Source organism: Chiloscyllium plagiosum, unplaced genomic scaffold (assembly GCF_037043375.1).
Source record: "Chiloscyllium plagiosum isolate Xiang-an unplaced genomic scaffold, Cpla_swu_hap1 HiC_scaffold_5, whole genome shotgun sequence".
In the NCBI taxonomy this organism is placed as follows: domain Eukaryota; kingdom Metazoa; phylum Chordata; class Chondrichthyes; order Orectolobiformes; family Hemiscylliidae; genus Chiloscyllium; species Chiloscyllium plagiosum.
Window position 1 is genome coordinate 41,564,361 of NW_028270143.1, and position 24,860 is coordinate 41,589,220.

The 24,860-nt window shown below is 42.0% G+C and overlaps 1 protein-coding gene across 1 annotated transcript in view; it reads left to right on the top strand.

Moving 5' to 3' along the window:
* Nucleotides 1–24,860, top strand: part of LOC122549803 (thrombospondin type-1 domain-containing protein 7A-like) — a 403,547-nt gene that overhangs the window by 325,153 nt on the left and 53,534 nt on the right. The window contains exons 12-16 of the mRNA XM_043689852.2: nucleotides 1,502–1,696; nucleotides 9,089–9,352; nucleotides 11,657–11,835; nucleotides 14,684–14,689; nucleotides 18,735–18,868. Coding sequence (XP_043545787.2) covers nucleotides 1,502–1,696; nucleotides 9,089–9,352; nucleotides 11,657–11,835; nucleotides 14,684–14,689; nucleotides 18,735–18,868 — 778 coding nt within the window. The remainder of the gene's footprint in view (nucleotides 1–1,501; nucleotides 1,697–9,088; nucleotides 9,353–11,656; nucleotides 11,836–14,683; nucleotides 14,690–18,734; nucleotides 18,869–24,860) is intronic.

Genomic DNA, 24,860 nt, shown 5'->3' on the forward strand with positions numbered 1-24,860 from the left:
ATAGAACTGAATGCAGAATATAACTACAGAGAAGATGCAGAGAAATATTAACTCTAATATATGAGAGGTCCATTTATAAGTCTGATAATAGTGTGCAAGAAGTTGTTCTTGAATCTGTGTTTATGTGTTTTCAAACATTTGTACCTTCTGCTGTTGGAAGAGGGTGGAAAAGAGTATAACCTGGGTGGGAGGGGTCTTTGATTATGTGGGCTGTTTTCCCAAGACAGCGGGAAGTGTAGATAGAGTCACTGAAAGGAAGGTTATTTTTTGTGATGGACTGGGCAGTGTTCACAACTCTCTGTAATTTCTTGCAGTCTTGGGCAGAGCAGTTCTACGACACATCTGCAAAAAAATGGTACAAATCATTGTGGACATGCTGAATTTTCTTAGCCTTCAGAGGGAGTAGAGGGATTGGTGTGCAGTCATGACTGTAGCATTGTCATGGATGGAGCAGGATAGATTGTTGGTGATATTTACTCTTCGGAACTTGAAGCTGTCAACCATCTCCACCTCAGAACCATTGATACAGACAGGGGCGTGTCCTCCACTTCACTTCCTGAAGTTGATGACCAGCTCCCCATTTTGCTGACTGATGGAGAAATTGTTTTCCTTACAACATGCCATTAAACTGTCTATCTCTTTCCTGTACTCTGTCTCATTATTGTTTGAGATCCGACCACTGCAGTGGTGTCAATCGCAAACTTGTAATCCTAGTTAGAACTAAATTTGTCCATGCAGTTGTGAGTGTATAAGGAATATAGTCAGGGGATGGGTACACAGCCTTGTGGGGCACTGGTGTGGAGGATTGTGGTGGAGCAAGTGTTGTCACCTGTCCATACTGATTGCGTACAGCGGGTCAGGAAGTTGAGGATGAAGTTGCAAAGGGTGGGAGCAGAGTCCTAGGTTTTGAGTTTGGCGATGAGTTTTATTGCAGCAGGTCAGGCAGCATCCAAGGAGCAGGAGAATCGACGTTTTGGGCATGCGCCCTTCTTCAGGAATGGCTCATTCCGGAAACGTCGATTCTCCTGCTCCTTGGATGCTGCCTGACCTGCTGCGCTTTTCCAGCAACACATTTTCAGCTCTGATCTCCAGCATCTGCAGTCCTCACTTTCTCCTCGATGAGTTTTATTGGAATTGTTGTGTTGACGGTGGAGCTAAAATCAATAGGTGTCTGCCGTAGGTGTCCTTGTTATACAGATGTTTCAGAGATGAGTGTAGGGCCAGGGAGGAGGCATCTGCCATGGACCTATTGTGATGGTAGGCGAATTGTAGCAGATCAAGGCAATGTGGGAGGCTGGAGTTGATGTAAGCCATTACTAACCTTTCTATCGCATGATCTCCGTGCCTATATTTGTGATCTTGTGAAATTTTGCAGCCTTGTTCCATAAACTAAACTGTCATGATAAGTTTCTTTTGGAAATATTTCTGTGCTTTCAACTAATCAGGCCAAAATTTTAAACAGTCCATGCCTTTTATGCAATACAATTTCTTCTGTTTTTAGCAATATCATGTCGCAAGCAAGATGGTGGTCAAGTGGATATTAATAATTGCCTAAAGTGGGCCGGTACAATGCCACCTTTAACACAACACTGTCAATTGCCCTGCCAGGATGACTGCCTCTTCACCAACTGGTCCAAATTTTCAGCCTGCACTGGTGACTGCAGTACAGTACAGATCCGAAAGAGGACATTTGTTGGTGAGTAATTAAACAAACAGAACATCTTTAGCAAATCAATACATCTTACAATACAATAATATAAAGTGAATTTGCATATGTGAGACTATTTCATCATTGTTCAAACTTTTATATATGTTTTTATGACGGAGAGGCCAAGTGAAGCATTTAAATGATTGGTAAGTATTTGTGACAGGTGCCATACTCACAGTTCATTCTGCAGATACATTGATAGAGCAGAATTTCCCCATTTCCAGTTTGTGTTTCGTCGAGTGAAATTCATGGCGGTCGATCCAATTTGGTTCACAGCAACTTGAGTCACACAATCCTACATCTTCATCTCATTAATCATGCACCCAGATCTTCACCATATTTCCTGTGGAAATGAATGGCCAGAGGTGGGGATTGGGGGGAGTGTGCTTGCCAGTACCCAGATCTTCTGGCATTCATGCCAGGGAGAAACATGTTTAAAACTTGCATGCGCATCACTGCAGAGACTGCAAGCCAGGAACTGCCCCTCCCACTGTGGTATTCCAACATTTTAACTGAGGACGTAGCCCAGGAAGACGTTAGTTCCTTGTTTTATTGGAGGTTCTGATGGATAGGGTGGTGGAGAGAAAGGCCATAAATTTCCTGCAAAGTGCCAAAGAAGGCCACACCACCAGACACTGTCCATCTGGACAGAGCAGCCATGGTCAATGTTGTGTGTCAAAATAAAAGGAATGTGCTGTGTTGCAGGAAGAAGCTCAATGACCTTCTGAATTCTACAAGGCTAAGTGCGACCATCATCTTGTCTTTGACATCTCACAGTCACCAGACCACCACTTACTAACTCTGCTACAGATACATATCTTACCACAGCTCATGCACTTCAACTTTCATTATTGGATGCATCATATCCATGCAACTGTTTCTGTCCACCTCACCCTCTCAGAACTAAATCCTCTTACTCTCTGCACTTCCATACAATGTGGGTACATCACTACCTCTCCTGCTCCTGAATTAGCACTTGCATTTATTTCCATTATAATCTTGCCCTCCCTTTATTTCCCTTTGAGATTCGATGGCATACCATTCGCACTACCAACATCCTGGGAATTATCCTTGACCAGACCAGAATGTCATTGAACTGCACCAACTACATAAGTAGTGTGCCGATATGATAAGGTCAGAGGTTGAAATTCTGCCTCACATCTTGTTTCCCAAATGCCTGTCCACCATCTACAAGAGCTGAAAATGTGTTGCTGGAAAAGCGCAGCAGGTCAGGCAGCATCCAAGGAGCAGGAGAATCGACGTTTCGGGCATGAGCCCTTCTTCAGGATGCTGCCTGACCTGCTGCGCTTTTCCAGCAACACATTTTCAGCTCTGATCTCCAGCATCTGCAGTCCTCACTTTCTCCTCCACCATCTACAAGACACAAGTCAGGAATATGACCGAAACCTCTCCACTTACCTGAATGGCTGCAGATCCAATAACTTTCAAAAAGATCAACAACATCCAGGGCAAAAATAACTCAGTTACTTGGCACCCAATCTACCACATTCAGCACCAAATCATAGTGGTGGTCCTGTAGAGTAGAGTAGAGTAGCTTTTATTGTCATTTCTACCATTACAACTGACACAGTAAAAGTGAGACAGTGTTCCTCCAGGAGCGAGGGTGCTACATGGACAGTACAAACTACACAATCGTGCACAGCATAGAGTGCATAAGAAGTACAAAACATGCAAGTTGCAGTGTAATGGAAGAGCGATAAATAATTTTTCTCACAGCGATTTGAAGTCGTGCAAAGGATTTCGGATGGGCAAGACTCTGATCGTACTGTGTTAAAGAACCTGGTAGCTTGGGGGAAGAAACTGTTGTACTGTCTGGCTGTAAGAGACTGAATGCGCCGGTATCTTCTGAGAGATGGCAGGAGGGAGAAGAGTTTGAGTGAGGGGTGTGTGGGGTTTTCCACAATGCTCTTAGCCTTTCAGATGCAGCTGGTGCTGGAAATGTCTGTAATGGAGTTAAAAATCACACAACACCAGGTTACAGTACAACAGGTTTATTTGGAAGCACTACCTTATGGAGCACTGCTCCTTCATCAGGTGGTTGCGGGGTGGTGGAGGAGGTGGGCTTTTCTCAGCCTGCACAGAAAGTAGAGACGCTGCTTGGCTTTCATGGCCATCGAGGTAAAAACAATGACTGCAGATGCTGGAAACCAGATTCTGGATCAGTGGTGCTGGAAGAGCACAGCAATTCAGGCAGCATCCGAGGACAGGCAAAATCGACGTTTCGGGCAAAAGCCCTTCATCAGGAATAAAGGCAGAGAGCCTGAAGCGTGGAGAGATAAGCTAGGGGAGGGTGGGGGTGGGGAGAGAGTAGCAGAGAGTACAATGGGTGAGTGAAGGAGGGGATGAAGGTGATAGGTCAGGGAGGGGAGGGTGGAGTGGATAGGTGGAAAAGGAGCTAGGCAGGTCGGACAAGTCCGGACAAGTCAAGGGGACAGTGCAGAGCTGGAAGTTTGAAACTAGGATGAGGTGGGGGAAGGGGAAATAAGGAAGCTGTTGAAGTCCACATTGATGCCCTGGGGTTGAAGCGTTCCGAGGCGGAAGATGAGGCGTTCTTCCTCCAGGCGTCTGGTGGTGAGGGAGTGGCAGTGAAGGAGGCCCAGGACCTCCATGTCCTCGGCAGAGTGGGAGGGGGAGTTGAAATGTTGGGCCACGGGGCGGTTTGGTTGATTGGTGCGGGTGTCTCGGAGATGTTCCCTAAAGCGCTCTGCTAGGAGGCGCCCAGTCTCCCCAATGCAGAGGAGACCGCATCGGGAGCAACGGATACAATAAATGATATTAGTGGATTTGCAGGTAAAACTTTGATGGATGTGGAAGGCTCCTTTAGGGCCTTGGATAGAGGTGAGGGAGGAGGTGTGGGCACAGGTTTTACAGTTCCTGCAGTGGCAGGGAAAGTGCCAGGATGGGAGGGTGGGTCGTAGGGGGGCGTGGACCTGACCAGGTGGTCACGGAGGGAACGGTCTTTGCGGAAGGCGGAAAGGGGTGGGGAGTGAAATATATCCCTGGTGGTGGGGTCTTTTTGGAGGTGGCAGAAATGTCGGCGGATGATTTGGTTTATGCGGAGGTTTGTAGGGTGGAAGGTGAGCACCAGGGGCGTTCTGTCCTTGTTACGGTTGGAGGAGTGGGGTCTGAGGGCGGAGTTGCTGGATGTGGACGAGATGCGTTGGAGGGCATCTTTAACCACGTGGGAAGGGAAATTGTGGTCTCTAAAGAAGGAGGCCATCTGGTGTGTTCTATGGTGGACCTGGTCCTCCTGGGAGCAGATACGGCGGAGGCGGAGGAATTGGGAATATGGGATGGCATTTTTACAAGAGATAGGATGGGAAGAGGTGTAATCCAGGTAGCTGTGGGAGTCGGTGGGTTTGTAAAAAATGTCAGAGTCAAGTCGGTCGTCACTAATGGAGATGGAGAGGTCCAGGAAGGGGAGGGAGGTGTCAGAGATGGTCCAGGTAAATTTAAGGTCAGGGTGGAATGTGTTGGTGAAGTTGATGAATTGCTCAACCTCCTCGCGGGAGCACGAGGTGGCATCAATGCAGTCATCAATGTAGCGGAGGAAGAGGTGGGGAGTGGTGCCGGTGTAATTATGGAAGATCAACTGTTCTATGTAGCCAGCAAAGAGACAGGCCTAGCTGGGGCCCTTACGTGTGCCCATGGCTACCCCTTTGGTCTGGAGGAAGTGGGAGGATTCAAAGGAGAAATTGTTAAGGGTGAGGACCAGTTCGGCCAAACGAATGAGAATGTCGGTGGAAGGGTACTGCTGGGGACGTCTGGAGAGGAAAAAACGGAGGGCTTGGAGGCCCTGGTCATGGCGGATGGAGGTGTAGAGGGATTGGATATCCCTGGTGAAGATGAGGCGTTGGGGGCCGGGGAAACGGAAGTCTTGGAGGAGGTGGAGGGCGTGGGTGGTGTCTCGAATGTATGTGGGGAGTTCCTGGACTAGGGGGGATAGGACAGTGTCGAGGTAGGTAGAGATGAGTTCTGTGGGGCAGGAGCATGCTGAGACAATGAGTCGGCCAGGGTGGTCAGGCTTGTGGATCTTGGGAAGGAGGTAGAACCGGGCAGTGCGGGGTTCCCGGATTATGAGGTTGGAAGCTGTGGGTGGGAGATCTCCTGAGGTGATGAGGTTCTGAATGGTCTGGGAGATGATGGTTTGGTGATGGGGGGGTGGGGTCATGGTCGAGGGGGCAGTAGGAAGAGGTGTCCTTGAGTTGGCGTTTGGCTTCAGCAGTGTAGAGGTCAGTGCGCCAGACTACCACTGCACTCCCTTTATCCGCTGGTTTAATGGTGAGGTTGGGATTAGAGCAGAGGGATTGGAGGGCTGCGCGTTGTGAGGGTGAGAGGTTGGAGTGGGGGAAGGGTGTAGACAGGTTAAGGCGGTTAATGTCCCGGCGGCAGTTGGAAATGAAGAGGTCGAGGGCAGGTAATAGGCCAGCGCAGGGTATCCAGGTGGATGCAGTGTGTTGGAGGTGGGCGAAGGGGTCCTCGGAAGATGGGCGGGAGTCCTGATTGTGAAAGTAAGCTCGGAGGCGGAGGCGACGGAAGAAGTGTTCGATGTCACGGCGTGTATTAAATTCATTGATGCGTGGACGGAGGGGGATGAAGGTGAGTCCTTTGCTGAGGACTGATCGTTCGTCCTCAGTGAGTGGGAGGTCTGGAGGGATGGTGAAAACTCGGCAGGGCTGGGAGCTGGGATCTGGTGTGGGTGTGGAGCTGGGAGTGGGATCGGAGCCAGTACCTGGAGTGGGTGTGATGGTGGGGGGAATGGGGGTGGAGGCATGAGCAGGGGTAGTGTTCCCCTCTGGGTTCTGGGGGATGGGGATAGTGACAGTGGGGTCTGTGGGGGGCGTGTCAGCAGAATGCAGGTGAGTGGCGCTGGTGGAGGCGGAAGTGGTGGCAGACACGGCAGTAGGGGTGGCGGAAGTCACTGAGCGTGTGGCATCGGCGATGATGTGAGGGCCGGAAGTGGCTGTTGGAGTGGCCATGATGGGGGCGGAAGTGACATCATCAATCAGCGTGGGGGTGGTAGCTGCATCAGCCGCATGGCTAATGGCGTTCCTGAGGCCAGGGGAATCTTCTGGAATGTTTGAGGAGCGCTGGTTATGGAGGTGGGTGGATAAAGGTTTGTTGCACTTACAGTTTTTGATGTTTGAAATGGAATTGAAATACTGTTTGTTGAGACTATGAATTCTCCTGAGGATGTAGTACAGAGTGGGTCCTTTGCAATTCTGAGAGAGTGTGGCCCTCAGCTGAGGCAGGGCAGACTGTAGAGAGGTTAGGTGCCGGCGCATTGCTGCAAGCGTGGAGCGGAGGATCTTGAAGGAGAACTGTTGCTGGTGTTTTTGAACCTGTAGTCTGTACTGTTTGTCCTGTTCGGGTCCGATCTCTGCTGGTTTAAAGGTGGTCCGGAGTCCGTGTGGGATGAGTTGGTTACGGAGGCAGGCACTGAGGAAGCAAATGTGGCTGTAGTAGCGGGTTTGTTTCAGGACATGGTTGAAGAGCTTCAGGGCAGAGGAAATGACTTGGGAGTTGCAGTGGGAGAGGGACTCCCTGAGATTCTTGTAGAGAGAGGAGGAAAACTTCTTCAAGGCAGGCATCCTTGCAAGAGGATTCGCAGTAGGGTTAAAATCAATGAGGTAAAAACAATGACTGCAGATGCTAGAAACCAGATTCTGGATCAGTGGTGCTGGAAGAGCACAGCAATTCAGGCAGCATCCAACGAGCAGCGAAATTGATGTTTCGGGCAAAAGCCCTTCATCAGGAATAAAGGCAGAGAGCCTGAAGCGTGGAGAGATAAGCTAGGGGAGGGTGGGGGTGGGGAGAGAGTAGCATAGAGTACAATGGGTGAATGGGAGAGGAGATGAAGGTGATAGGTCAGGGAGGAGAGGGTGGAGTGGATAGGTGGAAAAGGAGCTAGGCAGGTCGGACAAGTCCGGACAAGTCAAGGGGACAGTGCAGAGCTGGAAGTTTGAAACTAGGATGAGGTGGGGGAAGGGGAAATGAGGAAACTGTTGAAGTCCACATTGATGCCCTGGGGTTGAAGTGTTCCGAGGCGGAAGATGAGGCGTTCTTCCTCCAGGCGTGTGGTGGTGAGGGAGCAGCGGTGAAGGAGGCCCAGGACCTCCATGTCCTCGGCAGATGGGAGGGGGAGTTGAAATGTTGGGCCACGAGGCAGTTTGGTTGATTGGTGCGGGTGTCTGAAGGGCTTTTGCCCGAAATGTCGATTTCGCTGCTCGTTGGATGCTGCCTGAAGTGCTGTGCTCTTCCAGCACCACTGATCCAGTTTCATGGCCATCGAGCTGGTGTTGAGGGTCAAATGCAATTCTCTGCCAGGTACAAGATGTAGTAATGCACCACATCTCCCTCCATAGCACCTTCCAAACCTATGGTCATTACCACTAAGAAGGGTAAGGATAGCAGACACATGACAATATCATCTGCAAGATTTCCTCCAAATCAGACACCATTGTGATTTGGAGTTACAGTTTTATTCCTTCACTCTTGCTGGGTCAGAATTGCTGGAACTCCTTTCCTAACTGCACTGTGGTTTATTTATATCCCAAGGGCAATAGCAGTTCAAGATGGCAGGTCTCAGCACCTTGCAGGCAATAGGAATGGGCAACAATGCTGGCCTAGCCAACATCGGCCAAAACCCATCAATAAAAAAAAAACAAAATATCAGGACTTGAACCTTCTTTTTCATGTGTCAACAAACTATTAGAAGTCTGGTTCTCAGCCAAGCCACATTATCCTTGCCATCCCCCATATTATTTTAAAGCATTATCTACTACTGTAATTATTTAATTTCTCTGGACAATAGTCCCTTAAATTAAGTCCTTACCAATGGAACAGATCCCATTTTTCACAGTACTTATGCCAGTGCCTTATAATTAAAAACTCGTGCTTCCAAAACCATTCTGTTGGCCCTGTATTTAAACCTCTGATCTGTAAATTCAGAGATTATTACCTTGGAGATGCTGCTTTATGATTTCTACCCAGCACTTTGTATTCCCTCAGTCGAATGCCAATTCTACTTCTACTTACGTAATTGATTCTCTTGGACTGCAAAAACTCGATCCTTTCTGTTGACCTCCACACACTTTTCTCATACCGAGGGGATGTATCTTATCATAGTGGTTAAATTGGGAATGTGAAAGGTCCATAATTATATCTGAAACCTGCCGTGCCCTCGCCTAATGTAAAATTTCTCTTCAGCATGTCACTACAATCTCTCAAATGTTTGCTTTCTGAGTGCCCAACTGTGCTACAATTCTCCAGCAGTTGAACCTTTGTTTCATCCTGGTGTGTTATGAGAAAAATATGTTTCCACAGTACTTATGCCAATGTTTTCTCTGTTACCATCAGGTAAAAGCAGGAAAAGAGAGAAATGTAGGAATGCTCAACTTTTCCCTCTGATTGAGACCCAGTTTTGTCCCTGCAACAAGTACACAGCCCAGCCTGTAGGCAACTTGTCTGACTGCATTCTTCCTGAGGGAAAAATTGAAGTATTGCTTGGCATGAAGATCCAAGGTGATATCAAGGAGTGTGGCCGTGGATATCGCTATCAAGCCTTGGCCTGTCGTGATCAGAATAACAGACTTGTGGAATCAGGACGATGCAACAGACATGGTAAGCTGAAAGTAAATTTAAAAAGATTGTTCATATTTGTTTTCAAGTACACATGTCAGTGTGCAAAAGTAAAGTATGTTTTTTTTTGTCAACCTTGCAATGAAATAAGCTATTTCTGCAGATTGAATATAAGAAATAGAAAGAGAGGCTACAGGAGCTCAAGAAAGCAGCTTCCCAGCAATTTATGAAGATCACTTAGGGATGAGCAATAAATGTTGGCCAATTTTCATACCTCATGAATGAATCAAGGTCTGCTTAGTGAATTTTTGTGATTATTGTAAGAGCATGCCTAAATGCTTACAAATGCTAACATTTACTAGTTTCATTGCTTCTAAAAATTATTTGCCTTTCGGATCCATTTACCAAAGTCAACAATTTCAAATTCTTCTTAAACTCTAGTTTGTCTTCCTCATTTAACCATCTCTGTTCCTTTGCAGCCTCATCTTTTTTTTTAATTTTCTTCTTAGTTAACTTTGTATCATTAACAAACTTGGTTATATTGTACTCAGTAGCCTTATGTGAATGTTAAGCACTGGTCGTTGTGACAATCTGCCAATTACATCTTGCCATTCTGAAATCGACCATGTTATGCTCTGTCCTGTGTACAATCATAATGTTGAGTCCTTTTCACTTTGTTGCTCCAAAATCAGTTGTGTTCAGATTTTTGAGAAGAGCCCAATGGAACTCCAGGAACATCCCCCTCCAACCTGTTCTACTTGCATGATTTCATGAAATTTGGCTTTGCATAAGGACTGCTAAGTTGATTTAATGATGGAAAGTCACAGAAGTTAACAGTTTAAATGTGTTCGAGCTTATTACCAGATGCTGGAGCCTTAAACTGCAACCCCATCTTTCAGCTTCACATTGCTCTTGAAGCACAGCCTATCTCAAACTCTTTCCCACCGTCCCTTTGCCCATAAGGAATACTCAAAAGTGTGAGTGAGATTCATTTCCTGACATTTTTTGTAACCTTCATCTCTGAGCAAGGGTCATAAAGATCAACCCTGTTATCCTCATTGAAAATCCTTGATCTATTTTCCCAGGAATAGTGACCAGATGAGCTGGTTCACAATATATGTATGGCTCCCGTGATTTCTGTTTGTGAAGCATTCAAAAAACTGGAGGCCAGATTATTTTTAATACCTCTTCCAATTTTAATTTGCCTGGTACCCAATAGTATTCGCTAAGTAGGATGCACTGATTGACTCTCACTGAGCTCTTCCAATTCTGTGTAAAAAGGCTTAATAAAAGGGATTATTGGACTGTAGGTAAGTATATCTGGCAACAATAATACATTTTTAGACATTGTATTAAATGATAGTCATTTCAGATGAAGTGTGCAAGATCATTTTAGACACATGAAACGAATCCAAAAAGTCAACTATGGTAGCATTGAATTGTCAACCAAAGTTCCAGAAGAGGTAGCTTCAGATATTTGCCACTTTGACTTCTTGCTTTCAAGTTAAAGGGTGTATTTCTGTCTGTCTCTTGATGTAGTGGTAATTTCCTCATTCTCCCCTCTTCCACATGGGTGACACAATTGTAGGGTTTAATTTAATGTTCTGGTTTGAATCTGCAACGGCAGAATTTCAAGAGTGAATTTTGATAGTTGATCCATGTAGGGAAAAAAAAGTATCATTGATACATGAAGAAAACTACAAAATAACACAATATGCATGACCGTGTGAAACAATCAGAAAACTTCAAGCCCTATTCTAACCCAATACTGGCCAAATTGGAAAGAACTCAGTTTTCAGCACTGGTGACGTGGTAGCTGAAGGTACCTGTTTTAAGTCATTTTCAGATCTGTTGCATTTTCTCAAGCTTTAAATAACCATACTATTAAATGCTATTATCAAAAATCTCAACCTTTAGAGAAGTTAAAATCATAAACATTTTGGGAATGAAATTCCTCTTTTATGGTGATTTTGAATGAATGATAGTGGATCAGCAGCTAATTTTACAATCTGTTTTCCATTGACCTCAGGACTTCATTTTTATAGATAACTTTGGGGAAGTCAGCTACCAACATGGTCAGCTACTACATATAGGTGAGAGTGTAGGCTATGGAATCAACGATATGGCCTTATCTCTGATCATAACTGCTGTGTGTTTATGGCTGGGTGAGAAGCATCACATGATTATCATATGTCTTTTTTTAAAAAGAGACATATGATAACTTAAATTCAGTATTCATTAGCTGAGCAGGTTCCATGACATTTTTGTGACCATAAAAGTTGATATAACACAGATACTGTATTAACATGCCACCACTGTTTTCATAATTGTATTCTCCACCAACAGCTTATATAGAGGAGGCTTGCATCATCCCCTGCCCTTCTGACTGTAAACTTAGTGAATGGTCCAATTGGTCACGCTGTAGCAAATCATGCGGCAGTGGAGTGAAAGTCAGATCCAAGTGGTTACGTGAGAAGCCATACAATGGTGGAAGACCCTGTCCAAAACTCGATCACACCAACCAGGTAACAAATTTAATGCAGGTTTTGCAAGCGTATTTTTCAACATTTTATTTATTTTAAACTCCTCAGATGATCGTGAACTTGATACTTGATTCAATCCCCACAACTGATGATTACAGCAATGACTAGGGCTTTCTACAGATGGATCATCATGAAAGTGATGGAAAAACGTTGGTATCAGATCAGCAATCTGACTCTAAACCTAACCAAACTAAAAGGTTCACAATCATCTACAGAAGGTATTCTGTCCCCGCAATGCCACAATACCTATAAGGCATCGTCAAGTTATAAATATTTAGAAGAAAATATTGGAAAGTTAAATTACTGAAAAAAAGATTAAATGTAATTTTGAATCTTTCAATGCCTGTAGAGAGCTAAGAGCGGGATTAATTATACAGGTTACATAAGTACAACATTTTTTAAAAAATTGTGAAGCATGTTTTTCATTTGAATGTTCAACTTCCAGTTAGTTCAATAGTGGATCGATATTCTACGCAAATAAGGAAACCTAAGATACTTCAGATTATCAGAAACTCACTGTTGGAAAAGTTGAATCTTGATTTCTGCCAAATAACCCATAGACCTATTCCTGTTAAATCTAAAAGGTGGTATTGTGGCAGTAAACTTTGAAGTGAAGAAAGGAAATATTCAACAAAAAGTACTTGGGGAAGCTCAGTGGCTGTGGCAACATTTATAAAGAGAAACAGAATTAACAATAACTGGGTTCAAAGAAAAGAAGCAAACTCAAAATATTATTTCTGATTCTGTCTCCATGAAGCCCACCAGACTTGCTAAATTTCTCCAAATTTTTATGTTTTTGTTTCAAATCGCCAGCATTTGCAACAGTTTGCCTTTATTATAGGGACATATTCAAGTTCAGTACCCACTAGGACCCAATCCCATTTAGATTTGTAATAACTAAGGAATGGAATGTTTAATGGAGCTTGTGGAATGGAATAAGTACATTTGGAAGGGAGAAGAAGTCCCTAGTGTTTATTGATAGCTGGTCCATCGGAAATATGAGTCGGTTTCCCCCTCTATTGTCCGCAGGTTTCTGGCCAGGCAGACAGAAGGGGTTATAAATATATTGAAAGACCCCATAGACGCTATAGTTTCCAAAAATGTAATTCATTTTTGCTTCTATTAAGAACATTATTCAGAGAACAATGTTAACAGCAAGTGAACCATCAGAAAATCAATGAAATGAGTCAGTTAAAAAAGAAAATCCAATGGGATTTGATGTCAAAACCTTTTCTTTAAAATTTATGTGTAAGTAAAGTAAAAAGAGAATAAATGACATAACATGTGACTCTTTGTTTAAAATCAAACCAACTTCTGTCATAAGTCTAATCCAGTTTTGCACCTTGGAGACTCATTACATTGACATGTTCAGCCAAGACTCATTAAGATGGGCAGCTGGAAAGCAATTGCTAAGATGTGTGAAAAGAGGAAAGGTTGATTTGCTGTCTAAATAGACACTGTGGGGAAAAAAAGTAAATCTGAAGCTGTCAAACAGATGTAAGTCTATTCCAGACATAAGGGCCAAATAGAAATTTTAAACCATATTTTGTCACAGTGGTGAGTAGCTGAAGTCCTGACCTAACTCAGTAAATAGTACCCAGGAACATGCAATGCTTGCTCCCAGAGTGCAGATGTGGGATGGAGTCAGGCCTGGTGATCCTCGAAGTAGACGGTAAACAGTCAGGAAGGTGGGTGTGTGCCAGGATTAGCTGAGAAGATCCACCCTGGTTCTCTGGGACTTCATCCCCGACTCCTCATGTAGCCACCATCTCCCCCCTCCCCCACCAAACACACATAACCATGGCACCTCATACTCTCCAAGCCTTCTTTTGCCCACTATCCACCCACCATGGAGGTAGGTGGAGGAATACACTTTGACATGGGAGTGGGAATGGTATGGGACTATGGTCATGAGGAGGAACATTTGAACTCGCTTTACAAATGACGCAATCTATGTTTCATGCCATTTCTGAGATGCTACGAACCATGACATTTTAAAAAGCTGGCCCGACTCTTTGAAAGTTTTAGAGGAGTAGAGCGATGCCTATTCCCACAATGGAGTCAGCTCGATCAGGCATGTCCAAACCAACCCTGACCCTTCAAAAGCCCTTCTGACAATCAGAAAATTTGGGAACTGCATCAGTAATCCCAGAATTGGGTCCTGGTTGTCATTTTTTTAAGGGTTTAGATGTCAATCTAGTGAAAACAGGCCCTTGGCTTTGACCTTGTATTCTGGTGAGTAGAAGTACCTACGATGACCTCTAATTGTTAAATGGTTTAACCATTTCCAGCATAACTGCTCCCAATCTAATTTATAGCTCATTTGTTACACTCTTGCCAGAACTGCAGCAGGAATCCTGGGGATGAGTTGTGAAAATTGATTCCAAATATAAATGGAGCTGATAGACAGCTCCAAGGCTGAACATGTTCGATTTCCAAGGCTGAAATACCATATTCTAAGATATATTGGTCTGATTTTAGAGCATGGTTTAAAATGAATTCGAACATATAAATTGTTGCAGTCTGTTCTCTTTTCACATGATTGCTCCCTTCCCATGCAATCCTGCATTGTGAGAAAATTGTGTAATAGCAGCACCATTTAAACCACTGGGACCGGAATCACATTATAGCCAATACAGGTTGGGAAAATTCACATTCTACTAATAAAGGTCTAAATTGTTCAATCGTGTTATAGCCAATTCGTGTTGAGGAAGTGCGCGTTATAACAGAACTGACAATTATTTTTGTACAAAGTGATGATTATTTTCAATAATAATTTTTCTCTTTTTTTTCTGTCTTTTCATTGACAATTTGTGGGCTCTCCTTACAGGCTCAGGTAAGACAGTAAGCTCCATTGTAAGAATGCATGTGTATGTTGTCTATTATGTCTACATTCATATTTTATTATGTACCTGTATGGACTTTTGTGGTTAATTTCAAACCAGAATTATTTTTATCCTTGTTTGACTGAATTTGTTGTCAGATGTGTGATTGTAGTTGGTGTATTTGAGAGACTGAAACCCCCATGCCACCAGCTTTCTGTTAGACAGAGGATGAATGAGATGTGCGATTGAAGTTAATGTGGCATTTGCAAGAAATTCACACGACATACACGGGATATTAACAAATCATAGATAAGTTAGTAAAGTCACAAAAATCAATGCAATAAATAAACTAACATTACATACACAAAATAAATCTTATTTCAGAAGTGTTTCTAAGAGATCTAATAAGATGTTATATAGCAACAACTTCTACATTATTTTGGAGTCTGTTATGACATTTAAAGGACATATTTTTGCCACAAATTGTTTAAGTCACATCTGAATCATACTATATAAATTCACACTTAAAACTTTTCAATATGGAAAAATCTGTTCCACTATGAGAACAATATAGTTTATGAAAGAATATGACAACAGATGACTGAGGATTTTCAAGCTACAAGTACACTAAAGACATTGCCCATGGTTGGGATCTTCCTCAGGCATCAGTTATATTCAAGGTTGCATCCAGGTCTCAACTGAACAGGCTGCTGCTGGGAGGGAGTGCTGTGTGTTAATTCACTGCAATGCTGCTGACAATGTCTGTAGGACTATCTGGGATTCCTTCCTTAAGACTTCTACAAAACCTTTGACACATCAACTGTTTCTGTTAGCAAGGCACATCAAAAGCTGGATACATTAGATCAGATGTTGGGCAAAATTCAGGACTGCTGCCTTATAAGAACAAGATCAGAGCAGCAGATGGGAGTCAGATGTCTAAAATCCAAGAACAGCTATGGCTGCACTGCAACATTCTGTCAAACACTTTCATGTGAGCTGCCAGAGTTGAAGCTCCATGAATCACTTCTTAGCAGACATTTTCCCAGATAGTACTGTTATCTGGACATAAGTTGTTGATCAATAGAAGTTTAAAACCAATGGTAGCCATCACTTGCTGAAGGAAAGTTACTGCGGTATGCATAAAGGTTTCATGAATTCAGTACACTCTTTACTTGTATTTCTTCCAAATCTTTCTGTGCTCACAATGTGGGAAACCTATACTCTTTGTACTCTCTATTGCTTCTTGGGCTGCCAAAGACGTTGTTTGAAATTGAAGCTGTTTGTGTATTCTGTTATTGTTTTCAGGCTGATAATTAAAGTAAACATTTCACGTCCAACATGTGAAATTCTCATATTGTGGTAAACCAAAGAGGAGATGGTGACTTTATCATGCTTCCCATAGGGTCCAGCTGACTGTTTCCATTGCCCATGTGGACAATATTAACTCAGCTTGTTTTAGATATCAACCGAGTTATTCCCATGAAACTTGGCCAACCTGTGTAGTCAAGCAATGACTATGGTCAATTTCAGTCAGTTCTTCAGTCTTCTTTTAAAACCATTTCAGCCCATGAATGTGTTGGGTATTATTCAATGAAAATTCAACAATCGATGGTTTGTATTCTATATCATTTTGACAGTCTTCACATTAATGCGTCTCAAAAAAAACCATTGAGGTGTCTGATCAATGTGATCTTACAATAATTAAAAGGTTCAATTTAATTGCCCTTTGCTATATGTCCAACATTCAAATTTGTGTTGTTTAATAAATGGAACTGAACTTCAACACGGCGTGTTGTTCAGTAACCTTGGACAAATCTTGGAAACCCGAGCAAAATGACTTTGACACATATGTCTTATGCATGTAGATTAATTTAAATTGAACAGTATGATCATTATTGCTGTTTAATTTAAAATGTTATTTTATTTAACTAGAGACAACACTAACTGGTTGATGTTTTGTGACTCATCTGATAATTCTTGAAAACAATTGTTATCATTAATTTAATCCACCCATTTAAAAACACAAACATATTCCAGAGTTTAGAAATATTTTTCTGGGATGTATTATCATCCCTGGTAATTATATTTTGATTTTATTTTTATAAATTACCTTTGACCTATTTACTTTTTTATTGCATACCTTGCCAGGGACTGTCTAAACGATCATTTGAAAGAGGAGAAAGGTTTTCTCTTTCAGACATTTCTGTCATTTGGAGGGTAGTTATTATGTTCTCCCATTAAAATAACTGAAGTTTATTTTTAACAAGGAAATTCTTAAATATAGTAAATAATACCAGTTGAGGATGGGATACAATAGTTAGGTCTAATTCCTAAGAATTATTTTCAAATACAGACTCCTGCAGAATTAACATTTCTAATAAATGTACATATTAACTCGCTCTCATGCTGTAGATCACATTTTGGGAGGACATTTCTATCTGTCAGGATGAAAAACCTTGAACTACTGTACCTATAATAACTTAAAAAATTATATATTGAGTTATGCAGAGTCCTTTGCAAACTGAGCATTATTCAACAATAAATAGTTCACTCCTGGCCAAAAATATAAATACAAAGGAAGAAACAATTGTAAAACTAATTAAAAAGAGTAGTTTTAAAAATCATATCCTAACATATGCAGCCATAGTTGAACCAGCAATTCACTCATGGTGGCTCAGTGGTTAACACTGCTGCCTCACAATGCTAGTCTGTGTGGAGTTTACACATTGTCCAAGTGTCTGCGTGGGTTTCCTCCGAATGTTCCGATTTCCTCCCATACTCCAAAGATGTGCAGGTTAGGTGAATTGGCCATGCTAAATTACCCATAGTGTTCAGAGATGTGTTGACTAGGTGCATTAGTCATGGGAAATGTGGAGTTATAAGGTCAGAGAATGGGTTTGGTGGGTTACTTTTCAGAGGATTGGTGTGGACTTGTTGGGCCTAATGGCCTGATTCCACACTATAGGAATTCTATGATTATATAAAAAAGACTAAATTGAAGTAGTACTAATTATTTTCAGTCATTATAAAACTTCACATATTTCAAACAATTCTATAGCATTTCTTATGTTGTGAATATTCACTTCAAGACCAACTTTCCAGTGTAAATCCAGAGTCACAACCATCCTGACCCTATAGCAATAAACATGATAATCATGGATAATACAGCCTCATGTTTCTTTGATTTGGTATCAAATGGAATGTGAATCACTTGGGTCTGTTTTTTTACTGAACTGACATTAATTTTAAATGTTTGGAACAGAAGAATTTGTTTTAAGGCTTGTTTTATATACTTCCGCTCCGAGGAGGAGAGCTCAGAACATGCACGTAAACACAATCCCGTAAAACTTTCTTTTGAGCTTATGTTGAGCTCTAGCCGAACAGGAACCATGCAGTGTAAACAAAATATTCTCCAAACTTAGAAGATTCCAGTAGCTACAATATCAATGTCAGCTGCGCTTAGCCTCTTTTAGCTTCAAACATTGTAATGGAGTGAATAATTCACTTTTATCGAGACAGGTTCAGCATATATTTTACAAGAGCAAGTATTTCATTTGAGTCTTCTTTGTACTAAATGAAAGATAGATCCTTTTGTACTTGTGTTTCAGTCACTGCATTCGAAGGATAGTTATTGAGGTCCCTGCATCTTTGCACAGTCATCACCATCATTAATTCTGACATCCTGACTGCCACTTTATGCCAATAATTATAGTTGGCTGTTTTGCTGCATTCACCAAGGTCATCTTCTACTTTATCCAACCTTTGATCTTTGATTTTCCTCAGGGTCTTTCACCAAAGGCTTCGCGAATCAAATTTTGCACAGCTGCAATAATTATCCAATCCATCATGTAGCCACGAGTAGCAGAGGGACAGTACACAGCAGCTTTTAGTTGCGAATGTGTTGAGCTGCAAAAGAAAAACCTCTGCTCCTCAGAGAATAGAAATCAAATGTTGAGTTGAGTTTGAGTGTGGTTGAACTTGGAGGAAAACTCAAAGGATTAGAATTTGAAGTAACCATATTTATTAAAGCCGATATTATATGAATTATCATCACAGGTATATGAGGTGGTACCGTGCCACAGTGACTGCAGTCAGTATGTGTGGATAGCCGAACCATGGAGTGTCTGCAAAGTGAGCAATGTGGATCTAAAGGATAACTGTGGAGAAGGAGTACAAACACGCAAAGTGAGGTAAAACTAATACATTTTTAGTTTAACAATCTGATTTCAAATTATATAGTATTATTGGCTCTTAAGACAGATATACCAAACACTGCAACAACATTGGGTAAGGTAAGTTTCAAGTTTTTTTGAAATGAATGACAAGCTTCAGGAGAACTTGTCTATACATACCAGCTAATACTGCTCCAACAACTGAAATAGAATTAGTTTGGATCACATCCTGGAATGTTACTTTTTACCGATTTATATTTTCAGTGATATAGAGTTGATAAGTGTGGCGCTGGAAAAGCTCAGCATGTCAGGCAGTGTCCAAGGAGCAGGAGAGTCGACAATTTGGGCATAAGCCCTTCATTAGGAATGTGGAGGGGGAAGGGGGCCGAGAGATAAATAGCGAGGTGTGGGTGGGGCTTGGGGGAAGTAGTCTGGAAGGCAATAGGTATATATAGGTGGAGGGGAATAGTGATAGGTCGCTGGGGAGGGTGGAATGGATAGGTGGGAAGGCAGATAGACAGGAAGGACAGGTCAAGAGGGCAGTGCTGTATGTTAATTAGTATTAAAGCAATTGAAGTAGCGTTATAACATCTTATTTTCTTAAATGGCAAAATGGTATATGCTATAAACTATCAATATAAAGGACTAGGATAATTATAAATAATATTTACATATTATATGGACTTCCATGTTAATTATTCAATTGTGTTTGATATGTACAGGTAGTCTGCTAATCTGGCCTGATCTGGTAACAGTGACATTTTTCTGAAATCCAGAATGGTTCACTTCTTTCTCTTAACTCTTGGATTAAACTGATAATTATCTTGTACTTGATTGTTGCATTTGTCATCTCCCCTTATTCAGTCTGAAAACTTGAATGTGAATGTGTTATTGATGCACTAGGAATGCTAGATATGTTGCCAATAGATAACTTTCACAGATGGCATATGTTCTTCCTCAACATTATTCTATCTGGGGTAAGAACATGGCTCATCACAGATATTTGACACTTCTACAGAGCACTTGGGAACCTAGGATGTCAGAGCGAGTGTTGGCAATTTGGCTCTTCAAACCTGCTATACCATTCAGTAAAATCAGAACTGATCCATTTATCATTTCAATTTTGCTTTCTCGTCTGCTGCATATGATCCTGGAAACATTTTGTATTAAAAATCAATTGAACTCTGCCTTAAATAAAGTCAATGACCTAGCCTCAACTGCTCTGGAAAACAGAATTCCACATTCTAACAATCTTCTGAGAGGTGAAAGAAAATAAATCTCATCTTTGTTTTAAAAGGGAGATCTTCTTGTCTTAAACCATGCCCCCCTAATTCCAGTTTACCCCATGAGAGGCAACATCCTTCCAGCATCTCCCATTTAAAACCCCTTCAGGGTCTTAAGAGTGGTGGGTACGTGGAATGCACTGCCAGCAGTTGTAGTAGAGTCAGATACATTAGGGACATTTAAGGGACACTTAGATAGGCACATGGAAGATAGTAAAATGAAGGGCATGAAGGTTAGTTTGATCTTAGAGTAGGATAAAAGACTGTCACAACATCGAGGGCTGAAGGGACTTTCACCTTGTGTTTTCCTCGCTTTCTTTACAGCCTGCTTTGCGACCATGTGGATGTATCTGTCCTAACAAGGTGCTTGGTATAGTTGTCTCCATTTTTCCCACTACAAAGCCTCTCTTTTTGGTTGAGCTGTGGATTCTGACTGCTTCTTCACTGCCACATTCCAGCAATTTTACCCACTTTCCTTTTAGATCACATGCCTGACTGGTACCACTGAATGCAGAGCGGTTTTATGGCTGATGTATGTGACCAGATCTACCACATGCCTTATGGTATCAAGATGTCTTGATTACCTTACCTATGGTTATTGCTGTTCTGCGACATTTATTGTCTGCTTGTAGCCATGGCTTCATATCTTTGGCTGTCTTTGAGTAGACTTCATGTTGATTCTCGATCTTATCAAGATTTTTTTGGAATACCTGTATTAGGGTAACAGCCCCCTGATTCCCTCAGAGAGCATCTGAAAAATTGCAACAGTTACCTTTGTCTCAATATCTACTGTTTTATTGGACACAATGTGCTGGCTTCCAAGTTTAACCATGAATTTTAGTTGATCCTGCAGTGTTATCCAGAGCTGAGATGGGTCCTTCTGGTTTGCTTCTGATAGTCCACATTGGTGCAGTGGAAAACTTAATTGCCAGTAGCCATTTTCATTTAAATTGCTCTATTTGTCAGGTTCTTCGATGACCAGTTCAAAACGTTCTGACTCAATATTCTGTTGAGATAGTTAGAATTCATGAAAGGTATGCTGAACATTCCAGTTAAGAACTGGATGTTTTATTATAAAAGCATCAATATTTCTTACTTCCAAGAATTCATTTTCCAAGTATTTTCCAGAAAAAAAGAGGAGGATGCTTCCATGTCTGGAGTACAGGATTTCTGCCTTGTCCTGAGCTTTGTTCCTGCAGTACAGCCTTTCAAATGTTACACAGGGAGAATCTGCAAAAAAAAGATTTACAAAGATGTTACTGAAAGTGAAAGATTTCAGTTTTAAAGAGTCAGAGTGGACCGTCAGATGCTGAAGGGTTATCTTATAGAGGTTTATAAATTCAGGAGGGGCACAGATAAGGGGAATAGCCAAGGGTAGAGGAGTCCAAAACTGGAGGGCATAGGTTTAAGGTTTGATTCTGTGCTGCGTGACTCTATGACTGTATCAGCCCATAGAGTGCTTTTCAGCAGAAAAGCCCAACATTTTACGGCACATGGCACTGTTGTCTTGCAGCTCCGATTTTGATCTTATAGACTGATTTTGATGGAAAACTACTTTTTTGATCAAATACTATTCCCATAAGGTTTGCTTTTCAATTTGTCACTTGTTCAGAATATCCTCTGTTGAGAGTATTGAATCTACTCTTTTGAATCTACTCTGAAACATCGTTGCTGCTGCTTCCAGCTACTTTTATTGTTGTTCAAGGCTTTTTGACTTCTCCCTTTGTCCAAAATGTTGTACTTGTGATTATGTTTAACACCATTATCACATTAAGCATTCTGTTGTGTTTTTGTTCTTAATACAAACGTCCTTAATGCTAAAGATTGTTGAAATGAACTCAGGGATTTGTATTAAAGTATAACACAACTCAGGAGTGCTCTGCTACACACATATTGACTAACACTATGACAGTTGTCTCATGTCTAACTTTATCACTTCTTGGGATGATATATACATTTTGTATTTATTCATGGAGTGTGGAAGCCACTGGCTGGGCCAGGATTTACTGTCCACTCCTGGCTGCCCTTGAGAAGGTTGCAATAAGTTGCTTTCTTGAATCACTGTGATCCATTTCATACAGGTAAATCAGTAACACTGTGAGAGAGTTCCAGGATTTTGACCCAGTGACTCTGAAGGAATGACAATATTATTCCAAGTCAGAACAGTGAGTGATTTGGAGGGGAACTTGTATGTAGTAGCATTTCCCATATATCTGCTGCCCTTTTCATGGGCTTAGGAAGATGGTCTCTCAGGAGACTTGGTGAATTTCTGTAGTGCATTTGATAGATGGTGGATATTGCTGCTACTGAATGTGTGGATGTGGTGCCAAGCAAACTTTGACTTGGACGGTGTCAGGCTGTTTGAGTGTTTTGGAGTTGCACTCTCTCAGGTAAGTGAAGACCATTCTATCACAATCCTGACTTGCACCTTGTTGTTGCTGGACAGGCTTTGAGGAGTTAGGAGGTGAGTTTGTCACTGCAGAATTCCTAGCCCATGTCCTGTTCTTGTAGCCACTATATTTATGTAGCTAGTTCAGTTCAGTTTCTGATCAATGGTAATCCTCAGGGTGCAGATGGTGAGGATGCAGTTTGGTACTGCCAATGAATGTCAAGAGATGATTTTTAGATGATAAATAGATTATGTTGAAGATGGAGTTTTAGGTGTCTTGGAAAAACATTAAGATAGATAATTCATAGATCCAAAGCCTGATGGGATCTATCCCAGGATACTGCAGGAAGAAAGGGAGGAGAGTACAGGGCTTTGACAGAGATCTTTGCACTCCCTTCAGCCACAGGTTAGGCCCCTGAAGTTCGTAAGTTGGACACAAAATTGGCTTAGTCATAGAAGACAGATGGTAGTTGTGGTGGGGTGTTTTCCTGACTGGAATTCTGTGGCCAGTGGTGAATTGCAAAGTTGAGTGCTGAGGCCTCTGTTGTTTGTACTATATTTTAAATGATTTAGATGAAAATGATATGATTATTAAAAAATGCAGATAACAAGAAGATTTGTGGAATTGTGAATATTGAGGAAGTTTGTCAAAGAATACAGCAGGATAAACACCACTTGGAAAGTTGGATGGGGAAATAGCAGAGTTTAATCTGGACAAGTATGAGATGATGCATTTTGGGAGGTCAAATGCAAGAGGGAAGTATACAGTTAATGCAGGACCCTGAGGGACATTGATATACACAGGGATTTTAGGGTGCAAGTCCATATCTCCCTGAAAGTGGCAACACAAGTGGATAAAGTGATAAAGAAGGCATAAGGCATACTTGCCTTCATCGATTGGGGCATTGTGTATAAAAGTCAGCAACTCATGTTGCAGGTGTATAAATCTTTTTATTCAGGCTGCATTTGGAGTATTGTGTGTAGTTCTGGTCACCACACCATAGGAAGGATGTGGAGGCTTTGGAGAGGATGCTGAAGAGGTCTACCAGAATGTGACAAAACAGAAGTCCCATTGATGCTGGGGGACAATCTGATAGAATTATATGAAAGTAGGACAGGCTCATGGGCATTGGAATCTTTTTCTCAAAGTGGAAATGTGAGATTCTAAGTGCACAGGTTTAAGGTGAGAAGGGAAAAATTTAAAGGAGTTGTGCAAGGCACGATTTTTACAGAGTGGGTTGTGGGTACCTGGAATACACTGCCAGGGGAGGTGGTAGAAGCAGACACAATAACAATGCTTAAGAGACAGTTACACAGACAAATGAAAAGAAAGGGACGAGAGGGATATGGACTATGTGCAGGCAGATGGGATTAGTTTAGAATGGCATCATGGTCAGCACAGACATCATGGGGCAAAAACCCTGTTCCTGCACTATACTGTTCTATGCTCTATGTTCTAGAATATTGCAGGGAACTCTAGTAGGGTCCAGAGCCCCATAGTTATCAATTACTTGGATACAAGAATAGTGGCAAGGATTTGTAATTTTACTGATGGCAAAATGCTGCATGGGCAAGTTCAGATTCCAGATGAAATTAGCAGATTCATCTGCTGACCTTGATGCATTGGGGGGTCATTTTTATTTGTAATAGTGAGTGGCTTTGAGAACAGTTGAAATTTAAAAGAGAATTTACAGTACATTGACAGCATGATAGAAAGCTAGCTTTTTCAACCTGAATTTTCCCAATTAACTGCTTTGCATTCGGCTGCCTGAGAATAATTCCCTCAGGCAGGGGGATTGTTCATTTCAATATGTTAATAGCTCATTAAGAACTATTTTAACATGGTTTTGCAATTTAACTGTAGGTGCACAGACTCCCCAGTTCCCTAGAGCTTACCAGTAAATGCCAGACAACACAACAGCAATTAATAGGGCTAAAGAAATGACAGTTAAAACTTCCCGAATGCACTGGGACATTATAGTTGCTTTCTTACCTAAATTTGTGTCATTGTTATTGTATAATACTTTGAGAGTTTACTCTCACTGATTTTGGGATGACTTCCACTACTTTGGAAATTCCTATCTAGTCTCCACTTGAGCTCTGGTCTTAGGCGGTGTCCTTACGCCATTTTGTTTTGGATGTCAGATGAGGACCAAAATGATAAGCAGCAGGAACAGCAAGATCAGCAGCAGCTTTCCTGTCACAGACCTGCTACTTCAGAGGAGAGAGGTAGTGCTCCCAAGAGACAATACCAGGAACATAGCATGTGTCAACGAAAGATGCACATCCTCACTGTGTCAGAATAATAGTGTCTCAGAAGGCTCAAATCTCATGTCAG